The sequence below is a fragment of the Malus sylvestris genome, chromosome 14 (genome assembly GCF_916048215.2).
Source record: "Malus sylvestris chromosome 14, drMalSylv7.2, whole genome shotgun sequence".
Taxonomy (NCBI): Eukaryota; Viridiplantae; Streptophyta; class Magnoliopsida; order Rosales; family Rosaceae; genus Malus; species Malus sylvestris.
The window spans coordinates 15287736-15310580 of NC_062273.1; the positions used below are offsets into that span (position 1 = coordinate 15287736).

Genomic DNA, 22845 nt, shown 5'->3' on the forward strand with positions numbered 1-22845 from the left:
TCAAGCAGTTTCCTCATTCTTGGCAACCAGCCCAGACGTGGCAACCTAAAATGTGGCCCATTCCATGCCATTTCCTCGCCCATGTTGAGCCAGCCCTTAGCTTCAGTCAAGCTGAGCAGCACAAGTTGTGGCCCCTGCCACACCACTTCCTCAGCCTATGGCAGGCCGACTCCTGACCTCTGCCGGCCGATGTGCCGCACCATCCCGACGGCTGCCCCATAACAGCACCACCCAAGAAAAAACAAAGAAAATTAAGCTTTTCTTACATTAGTGCGGCGCAGAAAAGACAAAGAAATCAATGAAAGACGATTATTTGCATAGGCAAGCAAAGAAGAATGCTAAGGAAGAAGGAACAAATATCCTCTAGCTTTCTCTCTTTCTTGTAGGGATAAATAATTACCCTCCAAGGTTGATTTAATCCCCTACTTAAGGTAGACTTAAATAGGCTTTGGAGGCCATTTATTTACCTTTCCTAGAAGAATCTAATTCCAAGTCCAAATGGGAATTTGCATCAAAATTGGACATCTCTACACCTGCTGCCCTTTCTTGCAAGCAATTCAGCAAGTATGGGGGCATTTGTCGAGCAAAAAATAATCAAGAAAATTATGGAGGCGACACGTGTATTTTTGGGAAAAAATGACAAAATTACCCTCGAGACACACCGGGAATCTCACACGCATGCAACAGACAATAATGACTCAATCAAGGAAGAGTCAAAGATGATCAAAATGATATTTATTCAAACCCCTCTCATCACTCCTCATCAAATTCTCGCTTAAAAGGTAACTCCCAATTTTCCAATTCAATTTGGGATTAATTGCCAAATTAATTGCAATATATTATTTCACATAATATCTTGCAATTACACTCACAATTTGACCATATGTGGCTGGCCTCTATTCTCTAAATAGGGTCGGTCACTCCCCTATAAATAGCCATGTTTTCTCACTAAAATGCTAGGCCATTAGTTCTCTCCTAAAAAATCCATAAACACTTTCTCTCTCAAATTCTAACTTTAGCATCGGAGATTCTTCGGCCAAAGCCGCCCCCCCCCCCCCGCCCCGCCATTCATCGTGGGCACGTGAGGCTTTTGACCTTAATCTTAAGTGTTATTATTTTGCAGGTGCATTTTCGTAAAAGGACAAGACGGCCGAAATTTACATCCACTATGCTCACTTTATAACTTCTATTTGTTGTTTAAATTTCAAGTTTAATTTCTTAATAAAAACTAACCGCATAAATCTATTAACTTTAACAGATGCAAATTAAGCCAGCTTTCCATGTAACCATTTCCAAATTTTTTCCATAGGTAAGTTTTTCAATTTACGCACCTGTAGTAACTTCCACATCAACGGCACTATTTTACCATATTTGCATGTCTATTACGTGTCCTCTCTGATTTTGTATTATTTTGAAAATCCAGCTATTTTTATGCTTTGTAGCTCTTGTGTTGTCTAATTATTTCTTAATTTCTTTTAGGAAACTCCACCTTTTTTGTTGCTCTCAAGACACATCTCTCTTTTTCGGCGACACAACCAACTTTTCTTCTGCCTGGCGGCTGAATATATCTAAACTCTCGGCGAACCAGGTATTCAGATAAAAATTAAATATATAAATTTATTAATTTGAAAATCACATTGGATCGGATAAACCAATTTGAACAGTCATGTATCACCTTCCTATGCATTCATTCCAAAATTATTAAGGTTTGTATTGCATATGAACAACCCACAATTTTTCATCCTAGTCTCTCTTTCCCGCATATATTTAGATCTACAATTCCAACCCGCCCTAGCAACCATAGCCGATTGAGAACTTGTGATCGGCCCTCTCTTGTCAATGGGAAATTTAGAAAAATGCCCATTTTCACAGGAATAATAATGAGAAAGGAGGTCGTCTCTCTTATCTCACATCAACGAGAAATTTTGAGTTGTGATAGGAACACAAATAATACATCACATGTTTTCATAGGAGTGGTGAGAAATTTTATTTTTCAAGTTATTAATTTTTTAGCACAGTGGCGGAGCCAAGATTTTAGGTGAGGAGGGGCCTCACATAAATGTGAAAAAAAAAATTAAATAATGCATGCTTGGAGTTGTGAGCTAATTATTTTTTAGGCTCTAAATGTTTTTTCTATGTTGAAGTTAACCTTCCATTCTCAAGTCAATGAAAAATGCTAGGGATACTATGTTTTTAGACCATATGTTAGAAACCACCTAATGTGACCCCGTTGATGATTGGATTCCTTCTTTGGTGATTTAAAGAAGTAGTCCAACCATTAAGTACTATACAATCATGTGGTCACAAAATATGGCTCAAGTAGAAGCTATCTATAGCATCACTCCAAGTCGATATAGAATAGATTGGGAATTTCCGAACAAAAAATGAGAATTATGGATTGGGAATTTGGTGAACAAAATATATGAAATTTTAAAAATTTAGTAAAAAGTTAAAGAGAGCAAAGATAAAATATATAAAATTTCAAGAAGCGGAGAAGGAGAAACTCAAAGTTTATTATTCTTCAGTTAGCAATGTAAAAGAACATTTTTTTGATAAAACTAAACTAGACTTTAGATTTTAATTTTAAGAGCTATTGATTTGTTTATAAAATAAGATTGTAAATTTATTTTTAGGACGAGTGTTGTTGGGATTGAAAAGAAAAAGAGACTTGTTATTTTAACTATTAGTGAATAGCAATTAAGAGTTTTGTGTAAACTAAAAGAAGTATAATATTAAGTTTATCCAAATATAATACATAATTATTTAGAAAGGTTAGTTGGGGGATCTTTAGTGAGGGTAGGCCTTGGCCTATGGTGGCCTTAGAGTGCCTCCGCCCCTGTTTTAGCACATATATCCAACAATTTGTATAATGACACGTGATGTACCATCCTGTGTACCGGTCACAAGGAAAAATCTCTCCACATCAACGGCATTGTCTTACCATATTTGCATGTCTATTACGTGTCCTCTCTGAGTTTTGTTTTATTTTGAAAAATCTCTCTTTTGTGCTTTCTAACTGTTGTGCTGCCTATTTACTTCTTCAAGTTCTTTTTGGAACTCTGCTTGTTCCGTTGCTCTCAAGCCATACCTCTCTTGTTCAGTAGGGATCCATTCTTAAATATATCAATTTGTTATATGTAAAATATACCTCTTTTTAATATAAAATGTACCTATTTTTTATATAAAATTCATTCAATTTTTATTCTAATCCACTTTTTTAAACTTATATGGGTACATTATATTTTGTTGATTTGATAATGTATCCTTGTCAAGTTTAATAAAAGAAATTTAATACTGTTATTAAACCTAATTTGTTTTTTTTTTTTATGTTTTTGAAAAATGTACCCATGTTTTGGTACAATAATTTTTTGGTTAGTTTTGACCATGTATATAAATATATATACACACATAATATTGGAGTATAATTTATTTTTGATATTTTTAGTCTCATGAATTATGGGTTTAATTTAAAATTTCATTAATATAAATAACTACAAATTTCATTTTTAATTTAAAAATATAATAACTTACATAGAAATGCAATATTATATTAATGTTAGTGACTTCGATAAAAAAATTGAAAACCACAAGGGTTTCAATTAAAGAATATTAGTAGTTAGGGACCGCATCTCACTCTTTTGTGCTTTCTAAAGTTTAGGCAAACCAGGTATTCAAATAAAAACAATTAGATCTACAATTTCTCATAAACATAACCAAATCGCATTAATAGATAGAACTATCACATTATTTAATGTGGTTGTTGTGTCACTAGCATACCTATGAAATTTCTTTACCATTCATAGAGAGTATTATTGGTTTTGACTTCCACTTCACCTTTCCTATAATTATCCTATCCACATTTGACTTTTAAACATAGAGAGACTATAACAAATTAAATAATTGTTTGCACTGATTCGGTTTTGTTGTTCAAATTTAAAGCTGAAAATGAAGTTGGACCTGCTAAAACCAGTTTGAACAATCATGTATCAACCTCTTATCCATTCACTCTAAAATTGTTATGCTATGTATTACACATGAACTATCCACAATTTTCTCTCTTTCTGGCATACCTTTGGATCTACCCTGTCAAGCCGCCCAATAACCAGAGTCGATTCATGAGTTGTGATCGCCTCTCTTATATCAATCGAAAATTTAGAAAAATGACCCATTTTTTTAGGTCCTAAAAGGCTTTTGCCCCTCTTTTCTTAGATTTTTGTCCATGTTTATGTATAATAAAAAGACTTAGTTGACCTTATAGTTTTAATTGCATTCAAACCCTTTGCCTAGTTCACATTGCTTGATAGCCCTCGAGAATAACTTGAACCCATCTTGAGCCATATTCATGTCTCAAGTATTACATTTGAATGCTGCCATATACTCAACAAGTGTTGAAATGGGCTCAAGTTGTTCTTGAGGGTGTGTGGAGCCATGGGAGTTAGGTAAACAAAGTGTTTGAATCAAATTAAAACTATAAAGCCAATCAAGTGTTGTTACATGTAAAACATTATAAAACTGAGAGGCTAAAGACTTTTTGAGCTTCTAAAAGGTAGCATCTACCACCCGTAGTCAATCTAAGTTTTCATCATTGTAAAAGACTTGCTAATTTCTCTCCTTTTCAGCAATGGAAGTCTGCACAGATCTATCGCTTGCCACTCCCTGCTGCGCACAGTCAGAAAACCAAGTTCAAGACAAACTGTCAACTGAACTGAATTTATTCGATCCAACTTGGACCAAATTGAAGAGAACAGCAGAGGACGACACTGCATTTGCTTCGAACCCAGAGCATGAAACACTATCTGCTACTGGGAATGCTATGCAAAAATTCATGAAGCGAAGAAATGAAGTGGCTGCAAAGATTTCCCGCCTGCTGATCAAATATAGCTTCAATGAGGCCGTGCAGCAGATTTGGAAAGGGCCAACCAACTCGAGCCGGTACATGGAGCCTTGGCCGATCAAGAAAACTCTGACGATGACCGACGTTGGACGGAACATGCACAGGGCCAGAAGGCTAGTGCTGAGGAGAAAGTTGGTTAAGAAACATATCTTGCCCTACTTGAGCTATCAAATTATTAACTGTGTCGAAAATCAGGGAGCAGGGATTACAATCTATGATCTTAATACGTGCTCCGAGCATCAATTGATTTTCAAGCGTTGGAAGGGCTCCGGAACTTATGTTTTGATGAGCGCATGGAGCCGTGAATTTGTGTGGAGGCGGCAACTGAAAGAAGGTGATCTGATTGGTTTTTGCTGGGATGCTCACAAGCTGATGCTGGTCTTTTCTGTCATCATGCGTGCTGGATCCAAGTATCCTTCTGCTTGAAGAAGCTGAGAAGAATAAGTTCCTTTCTCTTATTAGTTTCTAATGTTATATTATGGATTAACTTTGGCATGTTTTGGAGAACTAGTATTCTGACGTGCATGTTATGGATTTTTGAATTGGTTGAGGATTAATTTTCTAAATTTATAAGCCAGAGTTTTAATTCTTATCGAGCTGGTTTGATTACTTTGTCAATTCCCTGTGATACATATCATCTCAAGAACATATTTTAGCGCTGGTGGAGGAGACAATATTTTATCACGATTGGGAGGTTATTTTTGTACCAGTTTTTGCACCATGGGCTTGCGTCATTTGAGCCCGCTTGATGATTTGGATGGAACTAGAAATTATGCCCGCAGCAACATAAATAAATATGTTTATAAAGATTACAATGCATTAAATCAAACTCACAACCACAGTGCCCTAATTAAAGATGAATTCAAAACTCTAAATAAATGTAAGTGCTCATATTTAAATTCTATCTCCAAGGTAATTTTCTTGCTCAAAAACTTTGATCCACAAAATTAAATTACATTTTTCAGCAAAAAAGAAAAAAAAAACCAATTTAAGAAACCAAATACAATATACAAACACGGCTATTCGATTTAGTTTGATTTATATTATAAAAAGTTCATTCAAACAACTAAAAGGGAAATTAAAAAAAGAATAAAAACCAACCCTTTTCAAACACCATCCACTCTTCTAACATCCAATTAGTTTAACGGGAACCAAATTAATCTGAAATTAAAACAAACCTCATTGACTAAATCAACCTAGTAAAAAACACATTCACACTCCCACGCGTATAACCTCCCAATCGCGATAAAATCTTGTCTCCTCACCTGATTGATATGTCGGAATATCAAGGTCAAGTGTTCTGTAATTTAGTCCAAAGATAGGGTTTTTTTATTTTTTATTTTTGTCTTTATGTTGAATAGACTTTTTTGGCTACTTCTAAATTTTATTGGGTTGTTTGATATAGTGTGCATTGAGTATGTTGTTGTTTGTTTGGCAATCACTCGAATGATTGGATTAGTGACCACTCGAGTGATTGTTGTCTAAGTTTCATCTGCTTGTATTTTGCATTTTGGATATGGAAATCTCACCTAATAGAATCTGCCTATCTAAATCTATCTTTCATCTGCTATCTGAATCTATATATCTTCCATATGTTTGAATCTGCCTGTATGTGTGCCTGTCTATTTGTCGAAGCCTGTTTGCCTACCTGCCTGTAAGCGTACCGGAGCCTACCTGCTTATCTGTACATTTGTAGAAGAACATGTCTGCCTATCTGCTTGTTTAACTCATGGAGCCCGCATCCCCATCTGCTTGTCTGCAAACTTGTGTCCTTTACTACCATGAGTTTGACTGGACTTTTAAAAAAAATTAACAGTATTTATTTTTTTCTAATATTTGGTTTTTTTGCCAAGCCCATTTAGGTTTAAGGTTTGCTAGTTTGCGCTATATATACGAGTCTTGTATTCATTTATTTTCATCAAGTTTGTCAAGATGTAGTCTATTTGAGTTATGTAGCCATTGCGGCAATGTTTCTCAGTTTTGGAGCAATAAAATATTCTCCTTAGTTTTATATTTGGTTTGTTCGTCTCTAATTTTCAACTACATAATCATGATAATAAGGCAAAATGAAAATCAGGAGGAGGTTCCCACCAAACAATACCAGTAGAAGAACCATGATTTGCAAGAGTATTAGCAACTTGATTACCGTCCCCATGAATGTGAGAAGAAGAAAATGCATTTAGGAAATTCTACACAAGCAATTCCTCCCCTCCACTCTCAATTGCCAAAGCAACAATGGAGGAGAGCGCAAGAAGTCGAGAACCAAAATAGAATCAACTTCCAACAAAATAAAAGTTTAATCCCGAACTGAAGCCAATTCAATAGCTTTAATTACTGATATTAGATCCGCAACAATAGAGCTAGAAATCTCCATATTATAAAAAAAATCTCCAAGGAACTGACTTTTTAAAATTAAAAACACACCACCATAACAGCACGATCAAATATGAACTAAGACCATCTCCAACCGAACGAGGACTAGAGGGCTCGTTCTAGCCATATGGCCCTCCAAGATATTAATATTTTAATGAACAGTACAAAGTCATATTTGCCTCCATCTCCAACCGAGGGCCAAAGGGTTAGAAGGCTCGTTTTAGCCCTGTCACAAAAAACCATCTCCAACCGAAGGCCAAAAGGCTATAGTATGAAATGTGAAGAATTGAAATAAAATAAGGTAAGACAGTATGGAATGGGGAAAAATATGTGAGAATTGGTGTAGGAAAAAATTAGAAATAAAAAAAAAGGTCCAAAGAAAAAAAAAAAAAAGTGGGTTGGGACCAAAAAAGTTCCTAAACCCTAAACCTAAATTGGCCGTCTGGCCCATTTTTGTCCCATGGGGTCCACGAGTCATTTAGCCTAGCCCTCGGTTGGAGACGGTTTTCGGGATATTTTCGACCCTCTGGCCCTCTGGACCGTTCGGTTGGAGATGGTCTAAAGGTTCATACACATAGTAGTATAGTATTATATCTTTAACCAAAAAACATGATATTAAGCTAATAGTAGATTAGTAATGTTTCACTGTGACATTGCATTGTGTAATTACGTATGAACTTGGTATGTCCACGAAAGTCGTCTCAAATGTAGTGTATCCCCAAACATTTCGACACTTGTTGGTACCTGAAACCACCGGAAATTCTCCAACTGGCTCGTATTGCTTTTCGGTTCCATGTATGTCTAGAGTGCTATAGTTGTACTTGTAAGCAGAAGTTAAAACAAGTAATGGGTATTACATCCATCCAAACTGGATATCAGAGAAAAGCCTTGGAACCGGCCAACAGAGGGTGAGCTTGGGTCTAACCTTCTGTTATCGGATCATCAACAACATAGATTGTGGCAAATTGAGTGAATGACCAAATCTTGCCGAAAATACCTACAAATGCAGATTATGTGGCTTTCAAATCATCAAAGATTTGTTGAAAATAGAAGGGCTGACTGGCTCGGATTGGAAATGTAGTTGGCTAGAACCATGACTAATATTATAGATAGAGCACTGAACCTTGCTATGACGTTTAATGTTATTGGTTGATGGGAGCTAAACTAATTGATCAAGCAAACAATAAAATAGGGAAGAAAATCATGAGCAATTTAGCTTTTGAAATTGCTTGGTGGTCTCACAGTTTTTAGGGTATATTACACAAAACCACATGAACTATGGGTCGCACCACAATCTCATACCTTATGTTTTAAACATTACAATGTTATACCTCAATTTATGAATCTGTTGCAATGTCAAACCTCTGTTAAACATTTCGTCAATTTATCTGTTAATTGATGATGTGGCAAAAACAACGATAAATGTTTAATGACATATCATCATATTTGTGCCATGTGGCAAAAAAAATAATTTAAAATAATTTAATAATTTAATAATGACAAAAACAAGAAAACCTATTTAAAATATAATTACATTAGTTAATTAAAAAAATTAACAAAATTAAAAATAATGAAAACTAAATAAGCCCTAATTTCCCCAACCCCTCAGCTATAAATTTCGATCCACCATCACAACTCTGTTAACCTTATTCCTCAATTCACATCGCAGTCACAGGGTCCCAACCCACCATCCCAACTCAACCAACTCGAACTTCAGGGAGAGCGGCGACTCCCCACGCGATTGAACTGCAAATGACCCAAACAAGTTCGTTGGTTGAATTTCAGATCTAGGTCACCGAAAGTTTGTGGGTCTTCCGGCCAAACCCACAATCTCTTTCTTCTCACAGGGGCCTAGTGGTGGACCTTAGCCTGTGCATGTTGTAGCATGACGATGAGGACCTCGATTGTGATCCATAGTGTTAGGCTCGTGATTATCTTAGTCACAGTTTATTAGTTAGTAAGTTTTTATTGAGTTTTATATAAGTTTTGTTTAGTTGGTTTGTTATGCCAGCTAGAAGTGAGAAATTGAGAAAGAATATATGTAGCCAACTGTGGGTGTAAAGAAACACGGTCATTTTAGAAAAGAAATATATTACAAAAAATATTCTTTTCTCTCTAGCCCTTCTCTCTATACTCCATCCACCATTGTTACATAGTTGCAAGTTTGAGTTAAGGTCCTGACTTTGGATCTTATCAATTGGTATCATCCTCTCGGTCCCAGATTCCCTCGTGTATGCCCCGTCGTGCTCCCACTACTTGTTTAAGCACCATGGATGCTCGAGTTTCCGCCGTCGAAGCTACACTGGAAAATCTACCTCAATTGCACCAATCTTCCATCACCGCAGCCAACACTTCCTTGAAAGCTGAGATATCAGCCAATCTGAATGCCAAATTTGCCTTTTCCTTTGAGCAATTGTGTCGTGAACAGTCTTTTCAATGTGATGCGGGTTCTTCTGCACATCCATCTCTCATCGTGCTAGATCTCGTTCCTCATTCCGCCATCTTATCCGGTGACGCTAATCTCCGCTTCTTAGAGACACCTCGACTTCTTCGTCAAGATCCGTTCGGTGGCGGTAGATCCTCGCCCCGACCTCCATGGTAGCAACAGTTAGATTTTCCTCGCTTTACTGACGGGGATGATCCAATTCCTTGGATCTATAAGGCTGAGCAATATTTTGCTTACTACAACATTCATGAGCCCCAGCAAGTCGTCACAGCTTCTTTTTACCTGGAAAATGAGGCACTGCAATGGTTTAAGTAAGCACAATTGCATCCATACTACTCATACCTGGCATGCCTTCATTACTGCTCTGTGCCAAGAGTTTGGCCCCTTTGAATTTGAGGACTGCATTGAGGCTCTATTCAAATTGAAACAAACATGTACTCTCAAAGACTATGTCCTAGAATTCCGTTGATTGGCTAATCGCAATGTTAATGTTGGTTTTATATTATTAAAGAGTTGTTTTATTGGCGGATTAAAACGTGATTTAATTTACAATGTAAAGTTGCTAAAACCACATATTGTGCATGATGCCATTTTTGTTGCCTTTCAACTTGATGCCAAATTATCCGGGATGCGAGCCTTAGCCCTTCGAGTAAGCCATACAATTCACCCTCCACCTTTACCAATGGCCGCCAAGACCACCCAACATGCACATTCGTCGGCTTACACCGGATGAAATACAGTATAAAAAAGAAAAGGGAAAATGCTGGTTATGTTCCGAGAAGTGGGTTCCAGGCCATAAGTACCTTAAAAAACAACTTCTTATGTTAGATGTTTGTGATGAGGAATATTTAGGTGAGATAGTTAGCACTGATGACCAAGGTGCGCTGCAGGTCATGGAACTTAGTTCCTGTGCATTCTATGGGACCTCTACTAAACAAACTTTACAGACTATAAAGGTGGATGGGACAATCCACAACCAACCAGTTTGCATCTTGCTAGACTCGAGTAGTACCCATAATTGTTTTGATTGCAGAATAGTGAGGAAGCTTGGGTGGCCTCTCCAAGCTACAAAGCCCCTTAATGTCATGATTGCAGACTGAGACAAAGTAAAAAGCCAGGGTTATTGCAAGAACCTGTCTCTCAAATTGGTTGGCTATCACTGTAATATAAACCTTTTTACCCTTCCACTAGGGGCTATGATGTGGTTCTAGGGGTTCAATGGCTCTCTTCTATGAGCCTTGTCTTATGGGATTTCCAGCTTCTTACCATGGAATTCCACATGGGAACTGACTATTACAAACTGTACCATAATGCACCACCTTACCCTCTTGTTAATGACATGGTAGTTCAAAATTTGGAGAAAGAATTATCTGGTTCAAACCTAGGGTTTCTTTTGTATTCTATGGACGATGTTTATCCTATAGACAACACCACTCTAACTACAAGCCAACAAGAAAAGTTACGAGCTATTTTAGATGAACCTGAGATTGTATTTCTCATTCCTACTCACCTACCTCCTGCGAGAGAACATGATCATAAGATTCCACTTATTGCTGGCGCCTGACCACCTAGCATTCGACCATATCATTATGGTCATGTGCAGAAATACGAAATTGAGAAGGCAATGAAGGAACTTCTCAGCTTCAAGTTCATTCGCCCTAGCCACAACCTTTTCTCTTATCCTGTCTTATTGGTTAAGAAGGATGAGGGGACTTGGAGATTATGCATCGATTACAGGGAATTAAATAAGATCACAATCAAGGATAAGTATCATATCCTCTTGATTGATGACTTATTAGATGAACTCTGTAGGGCTAAATACTTCTCCAAATTAGACCTTAAGTCCGACTACCACCAAATTTGGATGCATGAGGCTGATATTGAAAAAACTACATTCCGGACTCATGACGGGCATTATGAATTTCTGGTAATGCCATTTGGCTTGACTAATGTGCCACCCTCTTTCCAAAGCCTCATGAATGATATCATCAAGCCATATTTGAAACAGTTCATACTTGTTTTCTTTGATGATATCTTGGTTTATAGTAATTCTTAGGAAACACACTTATCTCATCTGAAACAAGCATTTGCAGTTCTTCAACAGCATCAACTCTTTGTCAAAAAAAAAAAAAACAATGTTCCTTTGGGCAGTGCCAAGTCAAGTATTTGGGGCACATCATGTCTAGTGATGAGGTATCAACTGACCTTATGAAGATCCAAGCCATTGTGGATTAGCCTACTCCTAAAACTGTGAAGGAACTACAAGGTTTCTTAGGATTGACATGCTATTATAGAAAATTTATACCTGGTTAGGGTAAGATTTGCCAACCATTGTACAAACCTACTAGCAAATAAGGTTTTAATTGGTCCCCGTGCACTGAACAAGCTTTCCAGGCTTTGAAACAAGCCATGGTTTCTCTTCAACTGCTAGCTTTGCCCAATTTTTCAATACCATTTGTCATTGAATATGATGCCTCAGGTAATGGCATTGGGATAGTTCTTCAACAACAATGGAGACCTATAGCTTTCTCCATCCAAGATTGGGTCCTAGAAATCAATATATGTCCACCTATGAAAAGGAGTTAATCGCAATTGTATATGCAGTGAAGAAGTGGCAAAACTACTTGCAAGGGCGCCACTTTATTATCAAGACAGATCACAGTAGTTTGAAGTATTTTCTAAGTCAAAGAATGAACACCCCATTTCAACAAAAGTGGGTGTCAAAACTACTTGGTTTTGATTATGAAGTGCAATATAGACAGAGCAAGGATAACATTGTAGTTGATGCACTCTCATGAGTTTCAGGTTCTACTTTGCTACATAAGACTTTTGTGGACAAAAATTAGACATTTGCTCTATTACTTATCCTTACTTTGGTTGGTTAGATGAATTAAGAAGGGATATGGAGCAAGACTATTGGGTGTTACAGAAAAAGAATGAAGTCAAGGATAATGCCACTGCTGTGTTATACAGTACCAAGCTATCAAAGTACCATCTTGACAATGGTTTCCTCAAGTACAAACATCGAATTGTCATTGGTGCTGAATCTACTTGGCAAAGGAAAGTGTTTGAGGAATACCATTCTACTCTTATTTTTTGCCATGAGGGAGTTTTAAAAAATTACCAAAGGTTGAAGAGAGGATTTTATTGGATTGGGATGAAAAGAAACATCAAGGAGTGGGTGGCTGAATGTAGAACTTGTTAGCAAAACAAATATGAAACTATCTCACTTCCTAGTTTATTACAACCTCTCTCATTACCACAACAAGTCTGGACAGATATCAATATGGATTTTATTTGTGGGTTACCAAATTGCAAAGGGAAATCTGTGATATTGGTGGTGGTAGACAAACTCTCCAAGTATGCACACTTCATAGCATTAGGGCACCCTTACACTGCTGCAATAGTTGCTAAGGAGTTTGTGGATCATGTTTTCAAATTACATGGTATGCCTTTAACTATAGTGAGTGACCGAGACACATTATTTCTCAATGCTTTCTGGAGAGAGTTTTTCAAACTCTAAAGGTCCAAACTTTGCATGAGTTTAGGCTATCACCCTTAAAGTGATGGCCAAACAGAAGTGGTCAATCGATGTTTGGAGACTTACCTTAGGTGTTTCAATAGTTTCCAACCCAAGAAATGGTTACAGTGGTTAGCATGGGTAGAATGGAGTTACAACACTTTATTTCACTCTTCCACCAAGTTCATTCCATTTGAGATTATGTATGGTATGCCTCTTTTCCATATTGCTACCTATGAACTTAGATCAGCTAAACTGGATAGTGTGGAATAAGGGTTGTTGGCTAGAGACAAGATATTAGCCATGCTCAAGACCAATATAATTATTGCTCAGAACTGGATTAAGGTACAAGCTGATAAACAAGAGTGAGAGGACTTTTGAAATGGGGATCTAGTTTATATGAAATTAGTTCCTTACCATCTGCAATCACTGGCTACACATGCTTGCCATAAACTACACCCTAAGGTCTATGGTCCTTTTGAAGTATTGGAGAAAATTGGCAATGTGGCTTACAAAATTAAACTACCTGAAACTTCAAAGATTCATCCAGTCTTTCATGTCAGTTGCTTGAAGAAACATATTGGTCCCAATGTGAGTCTCGTACCACTACTACCATTGGTGACTGATGAAGGGTTACAAGCTCAGGAACTAGAAGTAGTGTTGCAGAGGAGAATTTACAAGAAGAATAATGTTGCTGAGGTCCAACTGCTAATTAAATGGAAGGACAAGAGGGCTGATGAAGCTACATGGGAGGATTTTGAAGATTTTGTAGCTAGGTTCCTAACCTTTAAGCTTTGAAGTACAATCTTGAGGACAAGGTCTTATTTGAAGGAGAGGGTAAATGTTTGGCTCGTGATTATCTTAATCACATTTTATTAGTTAGTAAGTTTTTAATGTGTTTTATATAACTTTGTTTAGTTGGTTTGTTATGCCAGCTGGAAGTGAGAGATTGAGAAAGAATATATGTAGTCAATTGTGGGTGTAAAAAAACACGGTCATTTTGGAAAAGAAATATATTACAAAACATATCATTCTCTCTCTAGCCCTTCTCTCTATACTCCATCCAACATTGTTACATACTTGCAGGTTTGAGTTAAGGTCTTGAGTTTGGATCTTATCACATACATAATATCCAACTTCGACGAAGGAAACCCATCACTCGAATCCAAAGAGCTGGAAATTGAATTCATCAGAAACTCAGTTCTGGTGATTGTACCTTGAATTTTTCATTTTGAAACTTGCCATGGAATTTCATCGAATAGTTATGGACTTCTCGACTATGGGTTCGTCAATGGAACGGTAAATGGAGTCGAATGTTGAAGTTCCTTTTGAGTGCAAATATAAGGATAGTATTGCAGCACAAGTAAAGGTGTCAAACCACAAGGATTGAGAAACAACTTAGTAAAACATTTGACTCTTAGAAATTAGCATTAGTTAAAGACTCCTATGACTTAAAATGGGGGGTTGAGTAATTTTGGAAAAGAAATAAAGACAAAAAGAAAAGTGAAATATTAGAACTATCTAAAAATAAACCTAAGACATGGAATAAGTTAGAAAAGTGAAATCTGACTTAAAATGAGCTAAGGCCTTCCCCTAAACATTCATGAATCAATGAGACAATCGTTTAACTTATCCATTTCAAATGCACAACTAAGATGTTCACATATCTAGCATGGCATATAACTCATATTTAGCACCTATAAAACTTATACATCAAACTTATATTTGTAGGTGCAACCTAGCATGGCATATACTCATATTTAGCACCTATAAAATCATTAAGAATGAAGATGATTATGAACATCACATGAACCCTAGAACATGGCCTTTATCCTAGATTTTCATGGAATCAACTTACATGATTAGTTTTGAACCTAACCACATGTTGCTAAGGAATGAAAGAAGATATGACAATCATCCTTATCATTCGCAACAAAAAGTAAACTTAAACAAGGTAGCTAAGATTGAAAATATGTGCTTGAAACAATTGAGACAGAAAACTGATTCTAGCTTGCAAATGAAATTGATAAACTAAAACTGCACCATAACATTAATTCAATCATGTCTAGGGCTTCAAAGTAGCCCTAAGTATCCATAACCTAAATTAAAAGCATAACAAAATACACAAAAAGTTAGGAAAGTTAGAACCTAGAAATGTCTCAAGGTGGAAGACTTATCCTCCTCTTTGATGTTGTGTATCTCCTTTTTTTTCCTCCTTCAGATTCTGTGTATTTTCCTCCTATTAAAAAGCTGAGAAGTTTTCTAACATCTGAACATTTACATCCTTAAATTGACTCTCATTTATAGCTCATTACAATCAGGTTTTAGTATAGGAGTAACTGAAAACTAGCTGTTTTCAAAATTTGTAACTGAACAGCTCCTCTTTATTCTATCATAATTTCTAGTCGAAACCTCCAAATCACAAGCTGTAAAGACCATAAAAAAGAATACTTCTAGGGCTTTCCAGCCACATATGGCCCATTTTCTAATTCATTCTGAGCATTTCAAGGCAAAGCTCGCAAGTTCACTGTTCTGCAAAGGCCTTTTCTGGCGGATCATTGGCCACTTGTGGGCTATGGTTTGGTCTTGGGCGAGTTGGGCTTCAAACTATCCATTCTAGGCTCTTAAATTATTCAAAATAAGATGATTTCTTCAAGCCCTTACTTTCATCCTGAAATACAATACAAACAACAATATTAGGAAATGATTTGCCATAAAAGTATAACTTTATGCACTCAACATCGAAGAGGGTGGTAGAGAGATAGGTGGTCTCTGCTATGTTCGTATGAGTAGCCATCTCAATTTTTGGAAATGATTTGATATCCCATTGTCCAACTTTGTCTGGTTTCATAGCGGTTCAAAATATAATATTAGGAAACAGTTGTTATGGGTTTTTTTTTATGATGTTTAATTATGGAGCTCTCTCTATTATGTTTGCTGGGTCTACAGAGAGAATTAAGATGACTAATGGGAGGATAATTTGAAGACAGAGCGGAATTTTGGTTTGCTTTTGCTCTCTCATGATGGTGATGATCACTGTGTCTGTATCACTGCATCTGAATTTCGTCGAAGATGAAGATGGTTTTTTAATCCTTTTCGTTGTTGCAAAAAAACATATTTAATTAACTAATCTAATTATATTTTAAATAGATTTTTTTTTGGCATTATTAAATGATTAAACTTTTAAAAAACAAAAAATTTGCCACGTGGCACAAATTTGATGATATATGATTAAACATATGGCCCTGCTTTTGCAACGTCAGCAATTAACAGATAAACTGATGGAATTTTTAACGGAGGCTTGCCATTGCAATGATTCGTAAATTAAGGTATGACATTGTAATGTTTTGTGAGGTATGAGATTGTGGTGCGACCCATAACTTATGTAGTTTTGTATAATTTACCCCAATTTTTATTATGATTTCAATTTGTAGTATAAAAAATGAACAGTTATGACACAAAGGCTCAATCATTTTTCTAAATTAATTTGTTTAATAAATTACACACCCTAATATAAAATAGACTGGGAAATTGGTTAAAATAATCATTAATGAAGAGAAATGATTTCTTAATATAATGCAACTATATAATCAGTCGAAATAAGAATCTTCACCAGTCTTGGAATAAAGGGAAGTCAAAATGTTACAAGTTCAGTAAATTTGGCCATATTGCTAAGGATTGTAATCTCAATAAGACTTTGCAACAAGTGAGTTATGCTACTGAAGTATAGGAGACAAGGAACTTGTTCTCTGCAAGTCACTCAACTATTGTGGACAAGAATAGTGATGCGTTGTATATAGACAGTGGTTGTAGCAATCAAATGACTTCAAGGGAAGATTTACTTATGGATATCAATAGAAATTTCAAATCAAAGGTGCGTGGTGGGAACTGAAGTATTAGGGGACGTAGTGGGAAAATGATACTTGTGATTGATACCATCAAAGGCAAATGATACATAAAGGAGGTGATGTTGGTGCTAGGACCTGCAGAAAATTAGTTGGGTGTTGGGCAAATGACTGAACATAGTTATTTTCTACTATTTGGAGATTATAGAGTTGATGTACAGGATGATAAGTCTCTGTGTTGGAAAATATTGGCGATGTGGATGCTACTTCTCCTACAACAAATCACATAAAATTAATATTGGTATTATCACAATATTAGTACCACAATCTATCAAATAAAATAAACCAAATACGATAAAATACTTATCTTTTGTAGGCTAGAAACCGTTTTACGTTGATACTTGATTAAAACAATATTTTAGGTAGAGGCGTGTAATCACTGTTCTTAAGAGTATATTTCGCCCCTATAAGACAATGTCTAGGTGTAGCAAGTTATAGCTCCCTACCCTCTAAGATACAACAACCTATAATCCTTGTAAGCGTACACTCGTAATACTTGGATTGAGTAAACAACTCGATTCTTTCCTTTGTTATAGAAGTGAAAATTATAATAGCATTTGGAAAAACACAACGAATTAGGAGAGGAGAGGAAGATTAAGTTCTTTCTTTTCTAAGGTCAAAGACTCGAAGGATTTCCAAGAAAGAAAGATTTTTTTTTCCCCAAGGCTAGATCCATTGAAGATATATAAGGACTCAAATGAAAGAAAGATTTTTTTTTTCCAAGACTAGATCCATGGAAGATATATAAAGACTCAAATATAACGTTAAGATATTAAGAGCATTGCATTAACAATCTCTTAATAGATGAATGTAAATGAATAAATGGTCATAAAATTGATTTCCACTTTTTTACTATGCAATAAGGAATAAGCTAATTGAAAGGTGAAAATGTTAGACTTTATAATTTACTAACTAATGGGTTAATCAAAATGGCATTTTCAAAGAGAAAATATAATTCATAGCTTCAACATTATAACCTCTTTAATGCATCAGTTTTGGTTTGCAAACAAAACTGAAATTAAAATTTAAAAAAAAAATCATTAAGAATGATATTAACATGACTAATGAAGCTTTGACGCATGAGTTGTATACACTAAGAGCAACAAAAGAGTAGGAATTCTCATTGTATCTATCTATCTTGTTGATCATATAATTTACATTTGAAGTAGTCAAAAGTTGATTTGAAAAATTCAAGGCTAAAATGATGAACAAATATGAAATGACTTATCTTGGTCCTTTGCATCATTTCCTTGGAAAGGGGGTTATGCAAACATAAACAAACATTTTCATTCATCAGAAGAAATATATTGCATCTCTGCGTAAGAAATTTGGTCTGCAAGACTGCAAAGCTATGAACATACCACTTGTTTCTAATGATAAGTTGAAAAAGAAAGAAAGAAATAGTGATGCAGATGAGGCTCAATACAAGAAAATTGTTGGTAGCTTATAGTATCTCACTGCAACAAGACCAAATATAATGTATGTGGCTTGTATGTTGGCTACATTCTTGCATTGTCCTTCAAACAACATTTTGGAACTGCAAAGAGGATTCTAAAATATATCTAAGGAACATTGGATTAAGGTTTGGGGTATGAGAAAGGAAAATGAACAATGTTGATTGGATTCTATGATAATGATTGAAGTGGTTATGACAATGACATAAGAAGTACTTTTGGCTATACTTTCACATTTAGAAGTGGGATGTTCTCATGGCCTTCTGTTAAGCAACATTGTATTGCTCTATCAACCGCTGAACCAAAGTATATCAGTGCATCAAAGGCAAGTGCTCAAACAATTGGGCTTATGTTTGTTCTGGAAGATTTTAGTGAACTTTAAACTGTGGCAATCCTTTGAACTGTGATAACACTTTAACAATTTCCATCACCAAGAATCCTATATTTCACTAGAAAACCAAGCACATCAACAGAAGATATCATTTCATCAAGGAAGCACTGCAAAAATGAGTGATTGACTTTGTTTACTGTCCAACAAGGCAACAGATTGCAGATATATTCACAAAGACATTGGTAAAGGATCAATTCAAATATCTCAAGGAGCTTCTTGGAGTAAAATCAGTTCACAATTTAAAAGGAGTGTTGAATTATAAATTGGTGATTTGATAGCTTGGTTGCTAAGTCATTTGTGTTTGTTGCACCGGATTATCTCGGACTGGACTAGCCTTAGGGACTAAGCTGGACTGGCTTGGCTTGGACTAAGCAGGATAAGAATAGTGAAGTGTTTGGTACAGTACCAGACTAAACTATACACTAAAATATTTTAGGACTCAAAGTATTATTAAGAATAAAAGGAATGAAAACACTTTAAAGTAGAAAATCTCCAAGAACCCTAGCAATTCTCTCTATCTCCAAAGTTGCATAAAAGAAAGCGTAGAAAAAAAAAAACTAAGAACGGCAAAGCAATATATTTGCTAAGCCATCGTTCAAACCCTAAAACATAGGTCTCTTATTCCAATTAGGAAACTAAGCAAAATAATAAAATATCTTAGAAAATAAAACCCTAATTAAACTAGAAGAATCTGCCAAGTACTTGTCCAGTCACGTTTTAGCCTCAGATCTCCTCCAAATCTGGCTGAAGATAGCCTGTTTTAAAGATCAAGACGTTCTGAACACATCTCAAGAAGGCCAAAAAACCATCCAAGGTCATCTTAGGCTCCAAAAATGCAATTGAATCCCAGAAACGTCATTATCCAACACCACGCATCACTCCTTTATTTTATCGCTAGAAAATAACTGCTTGGTGGAAAAATCCAAAATTTTGATACAATCAAGCTAAGTGACTCACGAACGTCCTCCCACTAGAATTACTCCAAAATTCATACATTTGTTCCTATTTTGCTCCAGAGGAATTCGAAAGTCCTATATTGAAAATAAAATTCAAAGTATCAAAATTCTTCCAAAATATTAACCAAAATATACTAAGAATAGGGTAAAATATATAATATAAAATCTACTCATCAAAATACCCCCAAACTTAGCTTTTTGCTTGTCCTCAAGCAAAACAAGACTCAAACAAAAATAAAAACTTAACAAACTAGACAACTAGCTAAAACTCAACCAAGACAAAACTTCCACCTTCAAGTTGCAATCCATACCAAATTTTAAAAACTAGAACATCTTTTCAAAAGTTTCAACCAATCCCACCACAGAGTCTAAACCATTTAGAATTAATTAGAAAAGAATTCACAAACTTCCTTTAGTGTAAAGTGAACCAACATAGCTAAAGAGACTTGATTAAAACCCTTACCTCTCGTCCTAAAATTTACTTTCCCACCCCCAAACTTAAATCAAACTTTGTCCTCAAGGTGTGGAAAAATAAAAGAAAATAAAGAAACAACTTTACAAAGAAAATTAAATATTAAATCAAACACTAACTAAACCTAACAATAATTATAAAAAAATAGGAAAGAAAAACGACAAAAACGACATGAAAGGGAACAAAATAAATAAAATAAAAGAAGATGAGAAAAGAAGGCACCTGGTTAGAATTGGAATCCATTATGCAAGACAAAACGTGGGCCTGGGAAGGATGACACACGAGGACAACTCACAATCATTTGGAGTGGAGCCCAGCCTGCAAAACAAAGGTCCAGGAAGAATGCAAAAACAGCAAACCACATAGACAACCCACAAACACGTCACACGCACACCAAACCCTACCACCAGCTTGTGAAAAGCATTGGATTCCCTGCACCTTGAGCCCAAAGCCTTACAGCTCTCTCCCTCTTTAATTGAAACCGAGTCTTTTGAACAGACATGGGAAGCTCCAGCTTTGTACACTTAGCAAGCATCAATGCATTGAGCTCCTTAGGATTCCAAATGAACGGCCAGATCACTCTCACCTTTCTGAATGCTTTGTAAACCGCAGGTCTCTCGCATTTCTCTAGAAACTGAAAGAATTCATTCATTTCCCTTAGCCCACTCACACACACCAACACAACCCTAGGACTTCCTCTCTCTAGAAATCAAAAGAGGCTCGTTATTTCTCTCATCCCTCTCTCGCAAACCATACATGCAGGCCTCCATTGCTATTGGTCCCATAAATGGGAGTCATTATCTGCACTAGATCTCGGTCTTGAATCCCGAAATCCCAAAGGTAAAAAAATATGTCCATGTGGTCATTTAGTTCCATTGAGCTTATTTTTATGGAAAAACTAACGCATGCATGCCTTTGTTTCTGCGAGAGTACTCGGATCCACAACAAAAGAGAGAAGCAACAATACACCAAAGTTTTTTAGATCCATGGCTGATCGTCCGAGACTCCTCCATGCTGCAGATAAAGCATCGGCATCCCCAAACTTCGGTTCTGATGGTAGTTTCTAAGTTCCATTTATGTCATTTGTGTTTGGGACCAAAAAGCGAAGGAATCGAACATCCATTCATTTTGTGAGTTAAAATGTGTGTAGACTACTCACAGATTTGCTGTCTACAAAGTACAAAAAAGGAAACAAATCATCTCAGTCCCACAGATCCGATCGAGCAGAAGAAAGGTAAAACTCCTGTCGTGAAATGTTGAGCTCCGTATGGCCAAGAATAGTTCAATGTCATTGCATAGCTCAAATATTTGTCTCTCTGTGCCTGTAAGTGACTCGGATCAAGTGGAAATCCAAGAAAAAGAGTGCTCAAGCTACAAATGTAGTCAACAAAATGGCAAAGCAAATCTCTAAGTCGCCGCAACCTTGGATCTGAAAGGTATAAACACCCATCTCTGCTATGTGAAGCACAAATGTGGTTGATGTTGATGTAGATATGCTCACTGGGTGCATGATGCAGTCTAAAACAATCTCTCTGTGCATAAATTCTTGTTTGTCTTGTTTGCTATCTGCACAAAAAAAAAAAAAAAATCAAGTAGTGAAATAAGAGATAAATTGTAGAAAATACTATCGGCAAACTAAGTAAAAGCAAATAATAATTTTTTTTTTCTTTTTTTTTTTGACACTAAATGACCACATGGGAAATTAAATGCATCTGGAACTGAAAATAATGAAACAAACGTTAAAGTAGGGAAAGTTGGAAAATTGGGTTGTCTTCCAATAAGCACTTTATTTTAAGTCTGTAACTAGACGTCGCAGAAGCTTGGTCGTCAAATCATTAGTTCCTTCAGTGTTAGTGACTCGCGTCCACTAAACTTCCTTAGGAATGGCTTTAGTAGATACTTCTTGACCTTGAGCACACAACCTCTGCCCTCTGGTTCAATGTCCACGTTACTGTTTTGAAAAACTTGCTTAACCATATAAGGGCCTATCCACCGAGACTCTTGTCTTCCTGGAATTAACTTGAAATTCGAATTTAATAACCACACCTTCCTACCAAGTTGTATTTTCTTAAAATTTGGGCTGCCTGGCAAACTTTCATGTTTTTTCTTAATGTTAATCAGTTGGTCATCATGTAGCACCATTTGTTGCTGTGGTTTAGGACTTATGCAATCACGAGTCAAATTCGGAGGCTTTATGGACAGATGGTCAATTGATGATCTGCTCATAAATTTGGCCCGAGGTAAACCATCTAATGCATCAACACGCATGCATTCTTGCTTATCACCTGGATGTGTGGTGGCTTCAAGCAACCGTTTGATCTTCAACCTGAAATTTTAGTGTTTTGGCTTCAACATCAATAAAAGTTCGGGCTGTTGCCAAGAATGGGCGGCCCAAAATGATGGGTGTTGTCAAATCCTCATCCATGTCTAACAC

The 22845-nt window shown here is 36.2% G+C and overlaps 1 protein-coding gene across 1 annotated transcript; it reads left to right on the forward strand.

Annotated features, from left to right (window-relative positions):
* Positions 1–4283: 4283 nt before the first annotated feature.
* Positions 4284–5473, forward strand: LOC126599366 (putative B3 domain-containing protein At1g78640). The gene is made up of 2 exons (XM_050265730.1): positions 4284–4546; positions 4620–5473. Exon 2 carries the CDS (start codon positions 4622–4624, stop codon positions 5318–5320), a length of 699 nt encoding a protein of 232 aa, XP_050121687.1. The 5' UTR covers positions 4284–4546; positions 4620–4621; the 3' UTR covers positions 5321–5473.
* Positions 5474–22845: the final 17372 nt, after the last annotated feature.